The sequence below is a fragment of the Labeo rohita genome, chromosome 8 (assembly GCF_022985175.1).
Source record: "Labeo rohita strain BAU-BD-2019 chromosome 8, IGBB_LRoh.1.0, whole genome shotgun sequence".
Lineage (NCBI taxonomy): Eukaryota > Metazoa > Chordata > Actinopteri > Cypriniformes > Cyprinidae > Labeo > Labeo rohita.
In genome coordinates this window covers 26291458-26314724 of record NC_066876.1, presented here as the reverse complement: position 1 = coordinate 26314724, position 23267 = coordinate 26291458, and the positions used below count along the sequence as shown (strand labels likewise).

Below are 23267 nucleotides of genomic sequence, written 5' to 3'. Positions count from 1 at the left end.
AACAAACCAGCTAATCTACTGTAAAAATCACTTTAGTGTATTCATTACAAATAAACCGATTACAAAAACTATAAAAGCATCTCAATCAAGAGCAGTGAATGATTCTCTCTTTTCTTTTATTGTTAGATTAACAATAATGAGAGAGACGGCCTATATATTAAGACCTACTGTAATGCACGGATCTAATGTAATGTTACATATCAGATGTTTTTTCCCCAACAGTTAACCAAACGTTTACTTATATCTTCACAAATCACATATATTTTTGAATTATATGTATCAGGATCACGTGCACCTTTATGCGTACGCTTCAGATTTGTTAGTAAGTGTGATTTGTTAACATCAGCATGGGTTCGAACATCACATTTCACTGGTTCAGAGTCATGCCATTGAGAATTCGGTATGAATATTCACAAAGGTGCGCTTAACAAATATACCAAACTTGTGCTGTGGGAAAGCACCAATCGTCAAGAAGTGAGCAGCGAAAAAAGATACACCTCTCAGAAAACATACATATAAATTTAGATGTATAATTACTATTTGGAGCATTGGGGTTGCTAGACGAGGACTTAATGAACTCATTTCTGTGAAAACCTCAAATTCGAAAACCTCCAAAATTGACATTTTTCACTTTTTTTAAAAAAGTGAAAATTAGCCTGCATGCATTATGACTCATTTTGCCAGCAAGGGTCACAATTGTAATAATATTATTGGTTTTACTATATATTTTTTTAACAGAATAACAGACTTCTGAACCATTTTCAAACAGATCTCCCAAACACTTTTCATGTCTGCTACTGGTCGATTAAACCAATGTTATTGTGTTAAGGTGATTGAGGTGCTCAATCAGACGAAGCAATCAAGTACTGTATGAGTTGTAAAGCTGCTTGGATCCATTTAGGACCCATGGAAAGTGTGCGATTACGGAACGTTCCTCACATCCAATCTCACAATGTAATGAAGCATACGTGTGCGTGTGTTTGTCAGGATGTGAGGGACATGAGCAGATCACTCTGCCGTGAAGCAACACATTGATCAGTGTGTCAGGCCTGGGGGAAAGGTTAAGCCGTGTGGCGCTGCCCTCCGCTCCTGAGTGTGCCTGCCGGTCTTATCAGGATGTGAAAGAGCAGGAAAGGGCAGACGATTCCCAGGACAGCATCTGACCTTCACTAATCCAACAACCTCACTCTTCTGCTATAATTAACATAAAGGAAGTTGAGGCGGCGCTTTCTCAAACAAAAGACAAGACGTGTGTGTAGGAGACTCACCTGGGCAGAGGCAAACACTCACACAGATACACTCATTGGGAAAAATGCTGAGTAGTAGCTGCTTTGAATAGTACATTGGTTCCTATATGCTGAGCCAGGTTGTTATACATACTATACATAACCTTATGTTTCAAAGACAGTGTGTAAGTGTGTTTTTATTAAAGCCCAATGTTAAAATACCTTCTCATAACCAAGTTAAATATACAGAGACAATAAGAAGTGATACATGTGAAGGTTGTTTTTCTCCAAAATATAATACACTGCATTTCAGTAGTGCAGCAACATTAAGTTGTTTATTTAAGCATCCAGCCCAAAACAGCAACACTGACTTAAAGAAGTTCACTTACAGAATATAAATTTCCTGCTAATTTTTACTCACCCCATGTCATCCAAGATCTTTCTTTCTTTCTTTCTTTCTTCAGTTGCAAAGAAACTAAGTTTTTTGAGGAAAACATTCCAGAAATTTTCTCCATATTGTGGACTTCAATGGTAGCTAAAAGGTTGAAGGTCCAAACTGCAGTTTCAGTGAAGCTCCAAAGGTCTCTACATGATCCCAGCCAAGGAATAAGAGTCTTACCTACTGAAATAATCGGTCATTTTCTTATAAAAAATAAAAATCCATATTCTTTTTAACCACAAATGCTTGTCTTGCACTAGCTCTGCAGTCTGCATGCTCGTCTTCATGCATTGCGTAATCAAGTTGGAAAAATCATGTGAGATTAGTTCTTCATCTGTGTACTTAAAAGTTAAAAAAAAAAAAGGTAGGGAAGGGAGAAAAACTCTCATTTTCAATTTTTTATTTTTGTAAAGGCATTTGACTTCGTAAACACTGGGTTGGTACTTCCACCTACGTCACATGAGCGTGATTACATAATGCGTGAAGTAGAGCTAATGCAAGATGAGCATTTGTGGTTAAAAAGTATAGAAATATGTATTTTTATTAGAAAATTACGGATCGTTTTGCTAGATAAGAACCTTATTCCCTCAGGCTAGGATTGTGTAGAGCCTTTGAAGTTGCACTGAAACTGCAATTTGGACCTTCAACCTGTTGACCTGTTGGGGATGAGTAAATTATTAGGAAATTTTAATTCTGTAAGTGAACTTCTTCTTTAATGCAATTGGGGACAGTCTGTTAGAATGGAAAGATGGAAATTTTAACAGAATATTTTTTTTCCCACCAAAAATGGCAGCTTTATTATATGAATACTCACTGGGTCCTGGTTCATTTGGACAATGAGTTGTTTGACGGCATGTAGAGTGGGATGGGCCCAAGGGGAAGGGTCCTGCCAATGACGGTTCAGATCGAAGCCCATTAGTGAACACCTAAAATAAATACAAACAAAACAACAATTCAACTCAGTAAAACAATGGCAAAACACCAAACCTTCATCTTATTTGGCAGACTTAACAGAAAGCAAAATGCTGTGCAAAGTAATAATATTACAGTGAATATAAACATAATCGAACATATTTTATTATATAACTTTGAGGTGACTTTGGACCAGTGATATTCCATGTGGGCAGGGCTGTGAAAACACAAGCTTTTGTTATTTATTGAAGTGGTAAAAAGTTATCAGGTTTAAATATCACAGATAAGCTCACAGTGAGATACACACACATTTTGCGGTCAGAACACACACAGTACATGCCCACTTGTGCGGAGCGAGCAGAGCAGAGTGATTCTTTTCAATTCATTCTCTATGGGAGATGAGCGGCTAGCTCATGCTGGGGATTGTAGGATTGACAGCAGAGAAGAGTAAGCGTCAAAAAGTTGCGAAATCTTCAACATTATGCAAATGAGAAGAGAAAAACAAAATCGCTGTGAGAGTGAAGGCTGTGACGTCTGTCATAAACATTTCAAAATCAGCAAATTTGCATTCATTAGAGTTTCTGGTTGATTTACACAGTTAAATTACTTAGAACTAATTTTAATTCAGATTTCAAAAGTTTACACACTTTCATTGTGGCTATACTATAATAACTTATTTGTAATACTTCAACAACCATAATTTAAAGGAATAGTTACTCGCCCTTAGGCCATCCAAGATGTAGATGAGACGAGTTTGTTTGTTGGAACAGATTTGGAAAAAATACATCACTTTCTCACCAAATGGATCCTCTGTAGTGAATGGGTGCCGTCAGAATGAGAGTTCAAACAGCTGATTATAGCATAACAACAATCCACAAGTAATCCACACACAAGTCCAGTCCATCAATAAACATCTTATGAAATAAAAAGTTACAGTACGTGTTTGCAAGAAGAAAAAAAATCTGTCATTAAGGCGTTTTAACCTGCTTCTGGAAAGAAAAAAAAACGCGAATCCATAATTCATATTAATGTTTCCTTCAGTGAAAAAGGTCACCCCTGTCATCCGCTTACATAAAATTCAACAACATATTTATTTAGAACTGTTTTAGACTGTTTTTTTGCATGTAAACAGGAGCTTGGTGCATATTTCTGTGCATATTTCTCTCCTAATTCAGACTAGACAACTTTTTCACTGGAGAAAGCAATATAATTGATAGAGGAAGATGTAAATTGATGGACTGGAGTCATGTGACTACTTGTGGAATATTGTGATGTTCTTATCAGCTGTTTGGACTCTTATTCTGACGGCACCCATTCACTCCATTGCTGAGCAAGTGATCTAATGCTAAATTTCTCTAAATCTGATTTAGAAACAAACTCAGCTACATTGTGGATGGCCTGAGGGTGAGTACATTTTTAGCAAATTATCATTTTTGGGTGAGCTACTCCTTTAAAAGCAATCCTGACCCACACTAAAGACAACCATATTGCTCTACTTTTACAGACACAAAGTGGCAGATCTCTGGTGTTTTAGCCGATATATAGAGTTTTCTTCTTCCACACCACTAGACATGTACCATCTCAAGCGATCTTACGACCCTACAGGTCTCTGTTTGTTATTTTCCTTTCCCTGAGGCAATGGACTGATGTGGGGAACGGACAGGTGCCTAAGTCCCAGCTGCTGTCCAGCTGAGACTCTGTGACTGTGACTTTGAGCTGAACCTGTAGTCAATGCTGCTGCTCTCAGAACAACACTAATCCCCAGTCAGCAAGGATTGATCCCATGTCCCCTCCTGCATCTGCTTTCCCTCTCTCTCTCACTCTCGACCAAAAACCTACTGATTCAGCACAGAGGGAAAGAGAGAGATGGATCTGATCTCTAATTATGGACCTCAATGGCTCTCGGTGAGGCAGCGTCGGTTAAAGTTGCTGCTGAGAGCACCTTTAAGGGTCAGTGGTGGCGTATGTCGTATGTCAGCCCTGTCACCACCATTGAACCGTTGATCCACCTCTGCAGCTTTGCAGTTCATGAGAGCCGTCACAAGGTGGCAGCCACTGACGCAGTTTCCGCAGGCCTATGGGAAAACGCAGTGAGCCACTGATGTATTCAGAGTGATCGCCACCATTATATAAAAGCCAATAATGGGATTAGGAGTGAAGACAACACCTGCCGTGCATGACCAACTGCAGACCCAATATAGAGTAGCCATTGCACACACACACACACACACACACAGTTGTTTTACAATTCACTTCAGCAGACATTTACTTCACTTGAGTAAAATGTCTTAAAAAATACTGATAACACTAAAGTCAGGCAGATCAGGGGCATTGAGTATGATGACATAATATACTTTTTTGTAAATAAAATGCAATAAATAAATAAATAAATAAATACATAAAAATGATTACACTGCTAATAATATACATTAAATACCTATATTATATTTAAACTACTATTATATGATGTGTACAATTGTTTGTTTCAGCTGACCTGTAGTTTCCCAGGTACACGCCGTCAGGGTTGAGCATAGGAACGATCTTAAAGATCACATGATCACGCAAAACCTGAGCGATGGGATGCTGGCTGACCAGAAAGTCGATGACACCTGCAAGAAAGACAAATACACGCAATAAAGTACAAAGCTTGTCACGCAAAAGAAGTTCATCATATCAAATTGAGTTTAAAAGACAAAATAATAATTGGACAGCAAATGGCATTAAAACATCAAAAAAGAATATCAGAGTCACACATCTCCAGTCAATACAAACGAAATAGAGAAACAAAGATCATACTCATTAGAGCAACAAAATGAGAAAGAGACACAGACAGAGGACAGATGGAGAGAATGGCAACAAGGGAGGCATGTCGATAGTGGCGGTCACTAGTTGTCCTTCCATTTGCCCTGCACTGAGAGCAAATAATTGACAGGTAAACAAGAAGCATAGAAAGAGAGAGCAGGAGTGTGTGTGTGTATGTGTGTGTGAGAGAGGGCAGACCCCATCTCATTCCCCCATCTTCCTCAACCCCTCACCCACTCTGTCCTGCTCATTAGCGCTAATGGAGGCATAACAAGCTCTCTAATTGAGTCAATGTGGCACAGAGGCAGGCCACACTGCTATGCTATCTAATTGCTTGAAGTTCCTATATTTATTCATGCATATCCGCATGTGTGTTTGTGTTATTTAGGTGGCAGGGCAGGTGACTTTGAAGCTTTGTACTGACCGAACTTCGGTTAAGCATAAAAGCCCTCTTCAGAACTACAACAAGGCCGAACTCAATAATTAGCTGCATGAAGATTTGGGCTGAGACGAACCACTACTAACCACATTAGCTGACGGTCCTAAATTATTTAGATGCACACAGAAGTTCTAGACTGACTGTGCTGTTTTCAGTGGCAAATTATAATGCAGGATGACAGATGGCAGAAGTTCTGGAGATTATATACAAATATAATATCATTATGTAATATACAGTACATCTGCAATGAATACTATGGGACCCTGTGTCTGCCACAGAATTAAAAAAAAAAGAAAAACAAGGAATTGCAACTTTTCATCTCACAATTCTGACTTTTTTCTCAGAATTGTGATATAAATTCGCAATTAAGAGTTATAAAGTCTGAATTACAAGATGTAACCTCATAGTTGCGAGAAAAAAGTCAAAATTGTGAGATATAAACTCGCAGTTGAGAGAAATAAAAAGTCAGAATTACGAGGTTATATAATTTTTCTCAGAATTGCGAGATATAAACTCACAATTGCAAGAAAAAAAGTCAGAATTGCGAGTTTATATAATTTTTGCAGAACTGCGAGACAAACTCACAATTGCGATAAAAAAGCCAAAATTATGAGTTTATATACATTTTTTCATAATTGTGAAATATAAATTCGCAATTGCGAGAAAAAAGTCAGAATTACGAGGTTATATAATTTTTCTCAGAATTGCGAGATATAAACTCAAAATTGCGAGAAAAAAAGTCTGAATGATGAGTTTATATATTTTTTCCAGAATTGCGTGATATAAACCTGCAATTGCGAGAAAAAAAAGTCAGAACTGTGATGTAATTTTTAATGTAATTTTTAATGTCAGAACTGTGATGTAATTTAATGTAATTTTTTTCAGAACTGCAAGATATAAAATCGCAATTGTGTGGAAAAAGAGGCAGAATTGTGAGTTCATATAATTTTCGTAATTGTGAGAAATAAAGTCGAATTGCGACTTTGTGCCGAAAATCAAAATTGCAACATATAAACTCGAAATTCTGACTTTTCTCATGCAATTGCAATCTCGCAATTATGTCTGTCTTTCTCAGAAACATTATACAAACTTTTTTCCTCACAAGTGAAATTTTTATCTTTTTTCTTAGAATTGCATGATATGAACTGCGAGCTATAAAGTCATCACTGCAAGATATAGTCACAATTGCAAAAAAAAACAAAAAACAAAACAAAATGCAAAATTGTGATTTTATATAATTTATCTCAGAATTGCATGTTATAAACTCGCAATTGCGAGTGATAAAGTCAAAATTGAGAGAAAAAAAAAATCAGAATTGCAAAAGGTAAACTCACAACTGAGAGAAAAAAAGTCACAATTACCTTTTCTATTTTTATTCAGCGGCAGAAACAGGCTTCCATACAATACAATTTAATATTGGTAAATGAAAATCAATTAACTTACATTTAAACGGCTGAGTGCCTTTTAGCATGTTGCAATGCAGTTACTAACCTCTGTTAATCAGGGGATGATTTATTTCAGGCAAAGGGCCCTAAAATAGCACGCATATGGTACATTATTTATATAATTAAAACACTACTGTTCAAATGTTTTTTTGAAAAAAATGAATTCAGCTAAGATGAATCAAAAGTGACAGTAAAGACATTTATGCTGCGAAACATTACTATTTCAAATGACAGCTGTTCTTTTAAAATTTCCTATTTAGTAAAGAATCCTGAAAAAAAAGTATCACAGTTTTCACTAAAATATTAGGCAGCACAAGTTTTTAACATTGATAAAAAAAAAAAAAAAAAAAAAAAAAGTTTCTTAAGCATCAAATCAGCATATTAAAATGATTTCTGACAGATCATGTGACACTGAAGACTCAAGTAATGGCTGCTGAAAATTCTGCTTTGCACCACAGGAAAAAGTTACATTTGAAATTAAAATAGAGAAAAATATTTGGAATAATATTTCACAATTATACTATTTTGCTGTATTTTAATCAAATAAATGCAGCCTTGGTGAGCATAAGAGATTTCTTGCAAAAACATTTCATTATTACACTTAAGTCCAATGCATATTTTCATTTTAGTTTGGCATTTTATATTTAGTTGTGAATAGAGATTAAACAATAACTAGCAGACCCCCTGCTGAAGATCCCCGTTTTAGAATAACAAAAACAGCCAATAATGATTTGACATTAAGCTATGGAAACCTCTAATACAATCCACCTGTGAAAAGACTACATTGTATCATCATTTGTCAAAGACACTCTCAGGAAATCCACGTCTTTGTATTGTAACGCAAAGTGAAAGCAGACTTTTTCTGTAGAATTGATGTTATTGATGGTATTGCCTTTGAAATCTGGGCATTTTGTCAGACTGTTGTGTCAGCAAGTGTTGTGCTCCGTGACAGGTAAGGTCTTTGCATTGCCGGCTTTAAACAGATTTAAGAGTGATGCAGAGAAGGTGAGCTGACACTTCCTCTAATCTGCTGTATACTCCCTGACCTCCTGTTTTTCCGTTCATCCGCTGACCTTCGCTTGCAGCGGAGCCCAGCGGCGTGCAGAACTTAAAGTACAAAAGGAAAAGCGTTCTGATGAAACGCAGAGGCCCACCGAGGCCAACCGCCCTTAACGTTGGTCAGTGTTTTGTATTTCAACAGATTACAGGATCTCAGGACATCATCGGCACGTGTATGCTAGTGTCGAGACAAGACAAGGTCTTACCCTGACAGATGAAGGAAGCAGGTGATTCTCCAGGGTGAACGCGGGCTGTGAGAAACACCACCCGCTTTTCTCGCTCTTGGTTCAGATGGGCTGAAACACACACACAAACACAGAAAGGTTACTCTCAGCAGGTAGGGGTCTTGGCAGGACAGTGTATGTGTGGTCAGGAGCCATATGTCTGGGCCCTGGAGTTTCAGACCTCAGACATGCAGCAGGAAACCCAGTATGACAGGACAGGAGTGATAGGAAATGTCAGAGCTAATGAAGACTCCACAGGAGGACAAAACACAATGAGCTACTGATCGCGAGAGCAGGAGAAAAACATCTTGTGGACGGTGAATCTACATGGATCCTCAAGCGCCTACATCTTTTCAATTAAGACTTTAACTACACCAATTTAACACTAAATTAATAAAAGCGGCCACTCTGAAGTCTCTATGATGAGGTCTAATGTTCTAGACCTCTTTCAGTGTTCACAGCTGTTTTTTTTAATCGTCAAGCAAAAATCATAAGCTGGACTGCTTAGAAAATAAACAGCACACCTTCCTTTGAAAAGCTTCATCATTTGAGGCATATGGGTCATTGACGTATAAGGATTTTCAACAGGCCAATTTTAAAATACAAAAAATAATAATATCTGTTGTATTTGTTCAAACATTAAGAATGTTGTGTACACCTAAATTCATATTAAAATGTAAAATTAAGTGATTTTACTGTTTTTTTTCATCTCGATGAAATGGCCATAGCCTTAAAAAATGTCATGTGGTACGACCATGATTTATATTAAATTTAATTCATTTCCATTTTTTTTTAGATTTCCTCAGTTATTAAAGTGTTTAGAAACAAAGTATTTGCATTTATTTTATGTTTTTGTAAATAATGATCTTATATTTTTGTTTTATAATTTCAGAGTCCTTAAATGTAGTTAGCAGATTTATTTTTCCAGTAAATTGCATAAAACTGATAAAAATGTTTTAAAAATGTTATTCACTTAAGCATGCAGTAGCAGTAATTCCTATTTCAGCCACAAAAATTTGATATTTTATTTTATTTTAATACAGTTATTCCTATCATTGGTTGCACCACATGATGAATGGTCACTCCAAATGATGCAAGGGCTTTATATAATTAAAAATCTATTTAAAGAGGCGTGTGAAAAGTGCAGCACATGGCATTAACTGCAGGCATTTCTTTAGCCCCAGTTATTTCTGAACTTTGCTCAATCTTGGCTGCTCAACTGACCCGTCGCTAGGAGTTTGATTAACAGGCGATCAGACCAATTATAACGCCAAATATGCTTTTTTGTCCGACAAACAAACCAGATTAAAGTCGGTGGACTTGAACTTGAAGGTCACTATGAAATTTATAATAAAAATAAATACTTGTAGAAATAACTTAATATTCATTGTTTTTTTTTAGGTCATACTACATTATATCCAACTGTGGTAACTACATACTAGCCATTAAAAAGGTTATTTTTTTCCAAATTTGAAAGAGAGTTACAAACCTGCTTGATGCTTCCATGGGTCATTGGTAAACTGCTATACGAGTCAAAGTCCTATCGTTGAATGGATTTTAACATAAAAGTCCCAAAATGGTAGTTTCTTGATGGTTGCACCACACGATATTTCATAAAATGGAAACCATCGGAAAGTTTGTTTGTATATTATGACGGAAATACAAATGCTTCGCCAATTTTATGCAGGATTACAAAACACTTCGGAAATCATGACAAATAGTGCAGAAATTAATCTGAATAAATTTAGGGTAATTTCAAAGACGTTTCCAAAACAACAGGTATGGCCAGACAGTCGCACCACATGACATTTTGACACTTTGAATAACAGAAAATTACAAATAACTGATCTTTTCTGAAAAGTTAAAGTGGGTCCATACATTGAATTCAAACCACTTTTAACTGAAAAAATGCAAGAATGGACAGAAAATTTAGGTGTAACGTCATTGACCCATACACAAACATTGCAGGATGACTTGTGTGCCAAAGTTGCTCAAATCCCTAACTGCAAATCTGAGCAATATTAATAAAGAAACTTTCATTAGCATATACCACTAATTAGCATTTATTTCAGACAACATGTACTCAGTATTTACTAAAAACAGAAGTTTATTATCCATCCCCATCCACTCAGCCCATTTATGTAAATTAAGCTGCAAAAATGGGTCATTCAGAAAAAGTCATTAAAAGTTATTAAAGACAGTAAGAAATATACCAGTATGTAGAGGTTGGCCAATCATTATAGAGTTCATTTATTTATAGAACTCCTAAAGTTACAGCAAATAGCCTGTTTAATTCAAACAGTCAGGTTGGGGAAAAACGTTCATGTAAAACTCAGTTATAAATTGTTTTAGTTGACAAAAATCTAGAAAACACTATAAGCAGGCTTTAGTGAAAATAAATAAAGAAATACAAAAATGAAGAATATGACTCTTTGTAATGTTTTGTCCGTTTTAAAATGTTCTGCACTTGAATTAATTAAATGCTGTCAATAGAACAAGTATAAAATAAAATAATTGCATTATATAACCAATAAAAATTATCTGATGGTTCCCAGCCATTATTTAGAAAGCACAACAAAACTTTAAAAGTTTTAAAATAAAAAAAATGTTTTGCTAAAGTCCATTTATAAATATGAATATCAATGTCAATAATTAATAATCATCATAATAATAATAATAATTGGACTTTACAAAACTGTATGAACCTTTTAAAAGTTTCAGCCCTTTCAAAGTTTTTGGTAGATAGGATTTTAATAAGGTTACTGTGTGTTTAAATGAATTCCATGCTAGATACTTCATCGCGGATGCAATAATAACTCCTAGATCTGTTTCCAGATATTTCGTCCTCTTCTCCTCTTTTACAATCTCCAAAATGATACAGAGAGGAATTTAATACAGCGTAAATCAAATCAGTCCCTCTTTGTGAGCGATGCCAGTTGGGAATGGAATGGGAATACCATTCAAGTTAATGAAAAGAAAGGCTGGACGAATGCGAAAGGACTGCCAACAAAAGCTCCTCTTTAAAAGTCTGATGCGCTTCCAGGCAGAGAAGCGAGCACATTTTACTCTCAGAGCACTACGTTCCTCAAGGCGGGACGCTACACGGGAACGGGCACGACGGGGAATTCGTTCGGCCTTCACGGTTTTCTCTTATCGGTTTGTGCCGTGGGTTGTCCAAACAGGTAAGCCAGAAAGGACTTTTTCTAGCAAGGAAATCACATAATGACCAAGAACTTACACCTGTAGGGAGAAGCACAAGCACACAAACACACACACTTGCAGTATATAAAGCCACTGTTATTACTTTCTGTGCAGCAGGCACACAGATAAAATACATAGAGTTTTAAAGGACAGACACTGATAACTAAAAATGCTAAATTGGTTCTATTCAAAGCAGAAGTAATGCATCAACATGAACAATGGACATGGAATGACAAATCATGTTTGAGTCAGGGAAATATCATAGAATTAATAAGGCACAGACGCACATGCGTGCTGACGCCTCAGAAGTCTGAGGAATAGCAGAACACAGGTCAATCCTCAAAGATATCCTCCTCACTTCCAGACTTGACCACGAATGAAACATTAAAATATCCAAATGCATTATTCAGCAGGCTCCTTGAATATTATATCCATCCATCACTAGCTGTAAAGACAAGCACGGCCTAATACATTATGTCTACGGTGACTCGGGCTCCCGTGGGGCCGTCTTTAAGTCTGTAAGGGATTGCGAAGGCTGAAGGGAAATGATTAGAACTGTACCTGAGATCATTGTGGCAGTTTTGCTCTTAAAGCAGTTCAAGGAAGCCTGTCGTCTCAAAGGCGGCTTTTACCAGGAGCATGAGGGATTGGATTTATAAAAATCTACTGGGGTAACAACAGCTTCTGCCAAAGTACAGTTATTGCTACTACAAGAAAAATGTGGTAAATTCACCACCACTTTCATCACTAAAAGAAATGCTATATTGCTCCAGTCCCGAATGCTGACTGGTCAATAAAGTGTTCCAGGTAGATACATAATATCTCCGCACACCGCCATAGGATTTTCAAATTTTAAATGCCACAGACCTCAAAATATGATTACAAAGGACCCCCTTTCTAAAGTACAAAAGGTAGCTTTATATTGAAGTAGCGATGTAACGGTATGAACATTCATGATCACGATTATAGTGACCAAAATTATCACGGTATTGTTAAAATGTGCTGGAAATGTTCAAAAATACTGACACATAAATCACTTCACCAAGTTTTATAATTAAAATCAACAAAAAACAAATTAAATGACTTATGTTTGCATAATCACTAAAACAGTAACCTACTAATGATGTCCAGATTTTAAATGACAACATGTTTAACTAATAGCATGTTCAAATGTATATTATCAAATAAATTAACCCTTTTTTAAATAAAAAAGGGTTAAGTCAAAATGGTAACTGATTTAACAAATTATTCTATGTATTTTATCTGTTCCATAAATAATCTAGATAACTGGTCTGAATTGTTTAAATGTGTAGAATCCACTTAAGCTTGTTTTTCATCAACCAGTCAAAATTTATGCTACAGAAGGGCATGCAAATTCGGTCTGTTTTTTGGCCAGACAAAAACGGCACACAAGCTGAATGTAAATGTAAGTCTCTGTAAATCCACTGCATGACACTAGATGGCACTTATGGAAACGCTGAATTACAGCTTTTTCCCGTAAACTCTGTGGATAAAGGAGCATTGCGATTAAGAACACTTCTTTAGTTAATAAATGGAGCGAAGGCAAAAATGAAATGCCATTGAATCTTTTCTGAAGACAGTCAGAACCTTCAAAGGTACATTCCTATAATTAATTAATTCATATATTCATTATAATTCCCGATTTATGTTTCTGCCGGTGGGTGCCCAGCCCCCAATTGCGAAGTGAAATGCAAGGACTACAAATACATTAGCTACCAAATAATACACATGTTCTTTCTATGAGGGTTGCACTTCACTAAATAAAATTATTTAATAAATACCTGTTTACAATAAGAACTTTTTTGCGCGTACACAGGACAGTGTTTGAGGGCGTGCACGTAATATCTGAGGGAGCACAGACCCATAATCATTATATGAGAGAGGAAGCCCGCTGCAAGCCGAGGCACTCTCGTACAATAACGCACTCTTGTCATTTACCATTAAAATAACGACAAAAACGGCTTCAAATGAACTATGAAAACGAGAATAAAGTCGTAAAAGCTGCAATGCACTTCTTATTGTTAAAAATGAACGGAGACTATCTTGTGTTTTTCCGTGGGTGCTCAATTATTTTCTTGGGGATTGGCGCCTATGCCCTTAGCACTCTTTTAAAACATCGCCGTCTTTTCACACAAAACGAAACTACTCTGCATGCCGTACGCAAATGAGACTGTTATTTAAAACTGTGCTTTATGCTGTACAGTATTTATTTATCATCATTTGTTCAAACTGTGGTAATCAAATACGGCTTTAATGATAATTAAAATACAAAACAGTAATACTAACCGTGGGGAATTTTATCATGATTTATCATCAAAGCGGTAATCGTTACATCCCTATATTGTAGTAAGACCCGATTTATACTGTAAAAAAAAAAAATATATATATATATATATTAAAATAATAAATGTCAAAATCATGTTATCTGGAAAATATTTAGTTTCTACAAAGCTGATGCTGTATTTTTTTTAATCTTCCGTTTGTTTATTTTTTTTAATTAACTGTGGCTGCCAACAGAATAACATAATTGTAATTGTAATCATAAAATCTTATGATTTCCAACCATTATTTATAAAGCAGAATAAAACAGTAATTATTATTATTGCATTTTTCTTTTTATACAATAATTATTCATTATAATTGTTTTTTTTTTCATCTTTCTCTAAACTCTTCACTGGCCCCAAACTGTACTTTGCCTAAAAATAATGTTTCAACAATATTTAATCAATTGCTACTACTACTACTACTACTGTCATTAATATTTTATGTAACATATAGCATAGCATATTTTATATTTTAAATATGATTGTAAAATCATTTAATATGGAATTGTGTCTGTGGATATTAAGACAAAAATATCATTTAAATATGAATCCTGCATGTTCTGCGTGTCTCTGTGTGAATGAATGGCACAGACATGTGGTTTTGTTTACTACTCACATACTGAAGCATGCATGAAGCTTGCTGTTTTCAGCCTCTGCCTCCTCAATATATGTACACAGTACACACACATATATTATGTACACAAAAACTTTTATTTTGGATGCGATTAATCGTTGCCCAGTACTAATTATTTTTAACGCAACATTTTCGGGGCCATTTTGGCGATACTAGGATGTAGGGTTGGGTATAGAAAACCGATTCCGATTCGAGAATCGGATACTTATGATCAGGAATCAGATACTTCTTGTGAAATTAAAATTTCAATTCCGCCTATCGATTTCTATGTGCGGTTCTTTTTTTTTTTCCATCTGTGAGGACCCAACCTAGCGATCTGCCAGGACCTTGCTCGCTAATCTAAGTGCATAGCACCCCAAAGGATGGCCACACTTGCGATCAGAAGTCGAAAAAGCAAAGTATAATATTTATGATAAGCTAAAACATGTTGCAATAGAGGTGTCACCACCAATATGACAAAGCATTTTAATTTAACAGATTGTTAAAGATCACAAACACGATTCAAATACCAACATGATTCTATTCCTAAAGTACAATGATTCATCTGTTTGATTCCTCAACCTTTCTTCCGTGCAGCATACGATCATACTAGTGTGATTTGAACATTCAAATCAGGTATTATATCAAAGTCAAAATTTTGGTATCATGACAACACTACAAGAATGTTGTCAAGATTCTTGCACTGGAAATCCAGGTTCAGTTTGCCCAACCACAAATATATTTTGTTCCTCAGACAGTTTTCTGCACTCTTCTTCTTGATTTAACTTTTGGCAGTCTATGGTATTCCAAATGTTTTTCCCAGTCCGACCAATTAGTACAGCCCAAAACATGACAATAACTGACCATTTTCAGCAGCAATAATCAGCAGAATATGCCAGTTTCATGCATTCAGTGCTGCCAATATAGTTGATTGATGACGTGTTGTGAAAACATTCTATACAAATATACCATTTCCAGACAAAAGAAACAAATAAAATAATCCTTAATGGTCACACTTTATTTTAAGGACCAATTCTCGCTATTATCAAACCATTAACTATGACTTTTGCCTCAATAAACTCCTAATTTGCCACTTTTTTGTAGTTAGTAGGGTAGTTGTTAAGTTTAGGTATTGGGTAGGACTGGGGATGTAGAATATGGTCATGCAGAATATGTGCTTTATAAGTACTAATAAACAGCCAATATGTTATGAATAGGCATGCTAATAAGTAACTAGTTAATAGTGAGAACTGTTCCCTATACCATATATAGGCCCTAATAATGTAATTTTTGTTTATCCCAGAAAAAAAGGAAAAAAAGAAACAGAATCCAAAAAAATTTAAGTGAAAACAAAAAAAAGGGGAACTTGGAAAAAAAAAAAACGTATTTCACAGGGCCCTAACTATGGCCTCCATAGTACATTTTTGTAAGGGTAGTTTCCATCATTTTCCTTTTGTCACTGCACAGGGTGTAGCAGTAAACCCCACTGCAGTGAACAGATGATTATCTGTCATGTAAAGCAACTGTTACCACATGGATGCACGCAAAAACACACACACATCCAGTGCCCTCCCATGAGACTGCCTTGTCTTGTATGGCCGGTCAATAATATATCACGGCCTCTCTCGCTGTGTCCTAAACGACTCCGGTGATCGTTGAGCTCATTGCTATGTACACAAGCCTAATATCTTATTGATCTCATCTGGGTTTGTGCTGAGCTGCAGGAAATGCTGATTGCCGCTATGCTACGTTCACCCATATATATTCTAATCTGCTTCCTGGGGGCCTGAAAACACTTCAGCATGGGCTGCAATCATAAAACATTCGTCGAATTTTACAGGAAAATTTCTCTCGCCGCCTCTCTTCCCCCTCTCTGTCCTTCACCGAGATGGATGGCTTTGCCATTCAGAAGTCTCGGTGGAAAGGCTCGGGCGTTTGCTGGAAATGTGAGCGCTTGCGTTTCAGCAGGCGCCGGGTGTGCAGTTCCATCAGTTATAAATCCCACCTCGGGCCCGACCTGCCGCAAACAAGCCGGCGGATGTAAAACAATGCAGCCGCCTGGAGGCAAACGCTACACTTAAGACGTGTGGGACAGATGGGGCGAGCCGCGTGTTTACGTTGTGCCGTGCCTATAGACCTCCTTCCCCATTAAAGCGAACAGCCCTGAAACATTCATTACGAGTGACTCGCAGCCATTCCATACGGTTCTTTTCGGAATTAATACTCTGTAAGATGTATTTTTAATGTTCATTTGCGTCAGTGTTTTTATCAGCGTTTTCCAGAGGGCCCGCAGCTTAGCAGAGAGCAAACGTTTATCTTTATGTAGAGAACTGCTGTGTGAGCTCTCCTTCTTTTCATTTCTCTCGCTCTCAAAACACAACACAGGAGTCCTTTGACCTGCAGGTGGTGCTAAAGATCAACAACAGGCGTCTAATTCACCACCTCCAACGCTGCAGAAAAAACTCTTATGAAACAAGACAAATGTGCTTTAGCAATCGGCAAAGTTTTTTTTCTCTCCTCCCGTTTCGCTGCATCAGTGCTTTTCTTACACTCTGTTTTCCTTTGACACCTGTCAGGCATCCTGACGCCTTAATGTATGAACATTACCTTGACCGATTTCATAACCTCCCCTCTCCCGTTTACCTATAAGGACCTGGTGGGACATAAACAAGCGCTCTCTCCTATAGGCGAGACACGCTCCCAATTAGACCATAAAGCACCAGTAATGGGCTGACTCTTTTAAAAGGACTCCACAGGCCCGCTCTATATCTCTTTTAATGGTGCTGCCGGCCCGGTAGCGATGGGAATCCCTCATCTCAAAGAAGATCCCACCACTCCAAATCATATGAAAGGTCAACAGCCCCGTTCGGCTCCTTCTACTGCTCCCCACTTCCATTAGAAAAGGAATGAAAGGCGGCGGGGAAAACGAGAACGAGCGGGGGAGAAATTTTATGTTGACAACCTTGGCTGAGACAACCACCTCAGCATATTTCTCACCTGAGAGCACAAGTCCCAGCGTTACCGCCCGACGTGAGGAAATAAAAAATTAAACGCGAGTGTATTATGATCAGCTGCGATAAATATGTAAATGGCGTCAAAAGAAGAGAAGTGTCTTTGACAAAAAGTGAAAAATCTAATGGATTTTGAAGGTTATGCAGATTGTGCAGTTCGGCTTTTCTCCTGCGGTCGACGTGCCACTTTTAATGCAAGCTGATAAGACATGAAAAGGGCCCTGACGTAACACAATTACCTGGGATCTTTAAGAGAGCTGGAACCTGAGCAGATCAAATTCAGCAGAAATGGCAGCTTCGCTCTGTTCAAGACGAGCCGAGTAAGTTTCATCACGCCGGTCTGAGATAGATGACTCAAACATGACAGGCTGCATTTATTTCTGCTGTGTCCTTTCTGTAGGGTCAGACGGCGCTGAGTCCAGATCTACTGCTCAATAACCACATGCCCTCCATTATTATTAGCATTACTATAATGACATGCAGAAACGTACAATTGGGGCCTAAAAGACTGAAAACACCAGCAAAAATGTTCTCTAATTTAATACAATTTCTATCATCTTGTACCATTATACTACCATAGTTTTCTGGACATGATGGCATTATGGTAAAATTATGCTTTTTGGATATGAACAGTTTACAAAATGAACATGGGCATCATACTTTCTATGATACATTTCCTATATATTTCTATTTATCTGTATATAGATTTATATATTTCAGTCTATGGTTATATAAGTAAATTAATAAATTGTATATATATATATATATATATGTATGTGTGTGTGTATAATATGTTATATTACATATAATATAATATTGTATAATATATAATATTGTATGATTACTTTATCAGAGTGTTTTTCTTTAGACAAATTTACTTATTTACTTCACAGCATTCCAAAGCATAATATTGTACTTTTTACTGCACTACATGTCATATTAAATATAATTTAATACATAATTACATTAGAAATCTAGTACTTTCTTACTTTTACTCAAGTAAAAGTAATTCAAAGATATACTACAACAGATTTAGTACAAGAAAGTACTACATTTTTAATGTTCTTAAGTATTAAAGACAAAAAAACTTTTATTTATGAAATGTAGTACAGTAAAAAGTAACATTATGCTTTGGAATGTATTGAAGTTTTCCAAAGAAAAACACTCTGATAAATACAGATACTTTTTAAATTTACTTGAGTATAGTAAAAATACTTTTCTACTGCCCACCTCTGTATTTACATATATTTATTAATTGAATATAAATAAATAAATAAATATATTAAATATAGTAAATATATAAATATATCACACACACACACACACGCTTTTTAAATATTTTTTAAAGTATCTTCTTCTCAACAAGCTTGCATTTATTTGATCCAAAGTACAACAAAAACAGTTAAATTTAGATTTTTTAAAAAAAATATTTTATTCTATTTCAATATATTTTAAAATGTAATTTATTCTTGTGATTTCAAAGCTGAATGTTTAGCATCATTACTCCAGTCTCATGATCCTTCAGAAATCATTCTAATATTCTGATTTGCTGCTTAAAAAACATTTATTAATACGCTGAAATAATATGAAATGCATTTTTATAAAGCTCCGATCTATAGACCAATTTTGAGTAGACGTCACAGTGACGTCACTTGCAGCTGTGCGCGCACAGTGGTTGTAGAAAAACACTGGTAACCAGTGGAGGTAAACGGGTAAAATCCAAGGAATATGAGAAAAAAATATATTTTTGTGCCTTTTGATGTCAAAATCGGAATGCAAATAAGTTTTATAGAATCGGTCGTCAAAGACGCGATTTGAAGCTAAACGCAGACGTTTAAATGGACACACTATGGATGAAAACTGCTATGATTACTCTACTTTTAAAGCATAAATTTGATTTAAACAATAGGTCTACATAATATTCACATATGCTGTTCATAGGGGACATACTGTATTAGCCCTACAGTTACAGCATGAAATATTATGTAAACCTATTAATATTAACATTTTTACATAACTTTTTTTTCCATCTCACAATTCTGACTTTTTGTTCTTACAAATGCAAGTTTATATCTCCTAATTCGGACTTTACAACTCGATTTAACAAAACTAGTGAGGTTGTTAATTCTGAGGGGAAAAAAGCCAGAAGTAGAGGTTGACCGATGTATCAGTTTTACCGATTACACTTCAAAGGCAGATTTAAAACATCGACGATGAAAAGGTGTGTACAGTATACTGTAGTGCATGTTTTCATGTCATTACTAAGTGATGAATTTGTTGAGTAGATGTTGCATTAGTTGAGAAAGGACAGCACTATACATTTGCCCGTTTGCCCATTCTTCAAAACATGGTGCTGCACTTTTGGCTGCTGTGTATTTTCATATTTTCATTAGATAACCACAAATGTTCTAGAATAGAAGCAGTTAAATTGTGAAAGTACACAATATCCATATGTATGCAATTTCAACACCGTGGCCTTTGTGTAGATATTTAAAGATGGCCATCTTTAGCTTGATTCTTGATATAATGGTAGCACTTTACAATATCCAGTCCATTTGTAACATTAAGATTGATAAAAGCTGTAGAATAGAAGTATTGTTCCTTGTTAGAGTGTGTTAATTTCAGCATTTACTGATATATTTAAAAAATTTTAGTTGCTTTTGTTAACATTAATGAACAATGATCTAACTGTAATGATCAATATATAATTAATATTAATATTTGTATTCATTTACAAAGTATGGTTCAGTAGGCTACTTTTTTTTTTTAAACAGTAGAGCACTATTTATTTTCCTTTCAGTATCCATTTTAAAAACTATCGGTCGATTAATCGGTATCGGCCAGTGTGGTCCAACCTAGTTATTGGCATCGGTAAAATCCAGTATCCGTCGACCTCTAGCCAGAAGTGTGGGATATAAACTCTGCGCCGAGGGAAAAGAGAGAATGACGAGTTGTTTTTCCTCTAGAGTTGTGGGATATAATCGCAGAATTGTGAAAATAAAGTCAGAATTTTGAAATATAAAATCAAATTTACCTTTTTTATTCTTTTATTCCATGGCTCCATAGACTGCCACTTGAACCACCCACAAAAAAACGTCATGCCCGTTTCAGACCTGTAAGACTATCCCAGTGTCTAATGTCAATTTCGTTGAACAACAGTGCTTATCGCTGGGTGACAAGCTCTTGTAATATGCGAATAACATTTTGTAAATGACATCTAATCAATATAATCTATATTCTTTTTAAATCTAAGTATTTTGTACCGTATCCGTGTAATTCTCTAGCCCTAAAGGCTATCTCTCCCGGGTTTTCTGCAACCATTCTGCCGGTGCATCCCAAATGTTTACAAACAGATAACTGGTCTATAGGTTTCTATGTAAGTACTGGTACTTCTGAATGGGCTGAGGCTGGGATTTTAGCGAGTTTGAAGTAAAAGTATTTGATGGACGTATAATATGTGTTGAGAGTATCTCATTTTTGACCAAGATGGCTTTTAGGGGGTTTTGCATCTGAACTCTATATGCCATTAAATATTTTTGTGGCCGCCAAAAGAGTGTTTAGAAGATGCCTCATTAGTGGTAGGAGAATTCACAGCCTTGGTTCTGTGCCCTCCAACCTCCACCCCAGTCCGATGAGGGCCTTCTTCCTCCAAAAGCATTCAGTTATTCCGAACGGCACCCGGCACCTTCACGCTGGAGTGAATTAGCATCAGTTTGCAGCAGCAGTGGAATGACACGCTCGCCCGTGTGTGCGTCATATCAGCCGACACGGACTAGCTGTAAATTGTCAGTAGTGTTAAATTTATACAGGGCGCAGGCTGCTGTACAGGGTGCTGGAGCCGAACAGTCATCAACCTCCCTCTTTCTCTCGCTCCCATCTCACTTTATTCTTCAAGGACAGGGCTTTAAAAGAAATAGAGCTTTACGCCTGTGGATTCCTGCCTGTGTACAGGTCAGGTAGAAGCAGAACAGGCAGTACACGCCGCGTCTCCTCGTGGATTTTCTCTAGCCACAAGGTCATAAACCATTTTTCACCCCTGGGCTCCTCAATGCTACTCTCTTACCTCAAAGCATCAGACTAGCTCTTCAATCTGAGATCTGATTCTATTCAAACGCCGCCTCTCTGAAAGAAACCCCTTGAATACCTCCATCTCATTCTTTTGCATCGCATTTATCGACAGCAGTGGGCCAGATCGGGGCCGCCACAAAGCCGGACTGTGAAAGGACCGTGTTTGAGTCAAAGTCAAGGGGATAACAGAGGTCAGACCAGAGGAGAAAGGCAAGAGAAAGTGCGTGGCCGGGTCAACAAGCCGCTATACGTGATCCTAAGTCAGATCTGAGCCTGTAAGTGGAAGCTGAAGTGAGCAATCAAGGGCCGGAGAGATTTTGGTTCCCACAATGCACTGTAAGAAGCGAGTCACTCCAGAGGATTACAATGGCATGTTATGACACTGGTATCAGACGGAGCTGAAGAGAGATGGAGAGACAGCAAAACTCAGCATGTAAATACAACTCTGAACCCTCTTAAGCCCCGTAGATGGTCCGGAGGGATAAAAGCACTGAGCGCGGGGTGATTAGAGATCGATTTAGCGCAATCAAGAACCCCCTCTCTCGCTCACGCTCATCTCCGTGAAATGGAGAGATCTCTGTTCTCGACAATTTCATGACAATTGAGGTTGAGAGAGGTGGAGGAAGTGTCAGTCGAAAGGCTAGAAAGGAACAAAGAAAGAAAATCAAGCAGCGAGAGAAAGAAAAATAGTCATTTAGTGGGTGGTCATTGCTCGTTGCTTGTTTTAGTCAAACAAAACTTCAGAACACATCTGTGTTGCAGAAATGGCTAATTAGGTTAATAATTAGGTTAAAAAGGAAAGGTCAACCTGCGATCTGGCCCCCCGGCAGAGATGGAGGACTTTGAGAGTTGAGTCATTCAAACAGAGAGGAAAGAAAAAAAATATTAAACACGTTAAAGGAATAGTTCACCCAAAAAATAAAATTCTGTCATTAATTACTCACCATGTCGTTCCAAACCAGTAAGACATCTGTCATCTTCAGAACATAAATTAAGATATTTCTGATGAAATCCGAGAGCTCTCTGATCCTGCATAGGCTGCAACGGTACTACCACATTCAAGGCCCAGAAAGGTAGAAAGGACATTGTTAAAGTAGGTTAACGATAATGTTGTGAAGCTACAAGAATACTTTTTGTGTGCAAAAGAAAAAAAATAACAAAAACAATTTTTTCTCTTTCCTGTCTTTGACACGCATTCACAAAAAAGTATTCTCATAGCTTCATAAAATTAAGGTTGAACCACTGATGTTCAGTGTTGGGCATGGTACTTTAAAAAAGTAATTAGTTGTATTTACTAGTTATTTCTCACAAATAGTAACAGAGTTAGTACTTGAGTTACATCATTCAAAAAGTGACTGATTACCAGTGAAAGTAACTATTGTGTTACTTTTTTAAAAAAATGTTCAAATATGTCAAATAACTTGGATGTCCCCAATATTAAATATGTTAAATAAGCTAAATAGACACTAAATAGAGCAAATTA

At 36.7% G+C, this 23267-nt stretch overlaps 1 protein-coding gene across 1 annotated transcript in view; it reads right to left on the bottom strand.

Moving 5' to 3' along the window:
• agbl4 (AGBL carboxypeptidase 4) overlaps window positions 1-23267 on the bottom strand; it is a 435578-nt gene that overhangs the window by 52056 nt on the left and 360255 nt on the right. Inside the window, exons 7-9 of the mRNA XM_051117092.1 lie at window positions 8529-8618; window positions 5072-5186; window positions 2480-2591 (exon numbers count right to left, since the gene is read on the bottom strand). Coding sequence (XP_050973049.1) covers window positions 2480-2591; window positions 5072-5186; window positions 8529-8618 — 317 coding nt within the window. The remainder of the gene's footprint in view (window positions 1-2479; window positions 2592-5071; window positions 5187-8528; window positions 8619-23267) is intronic.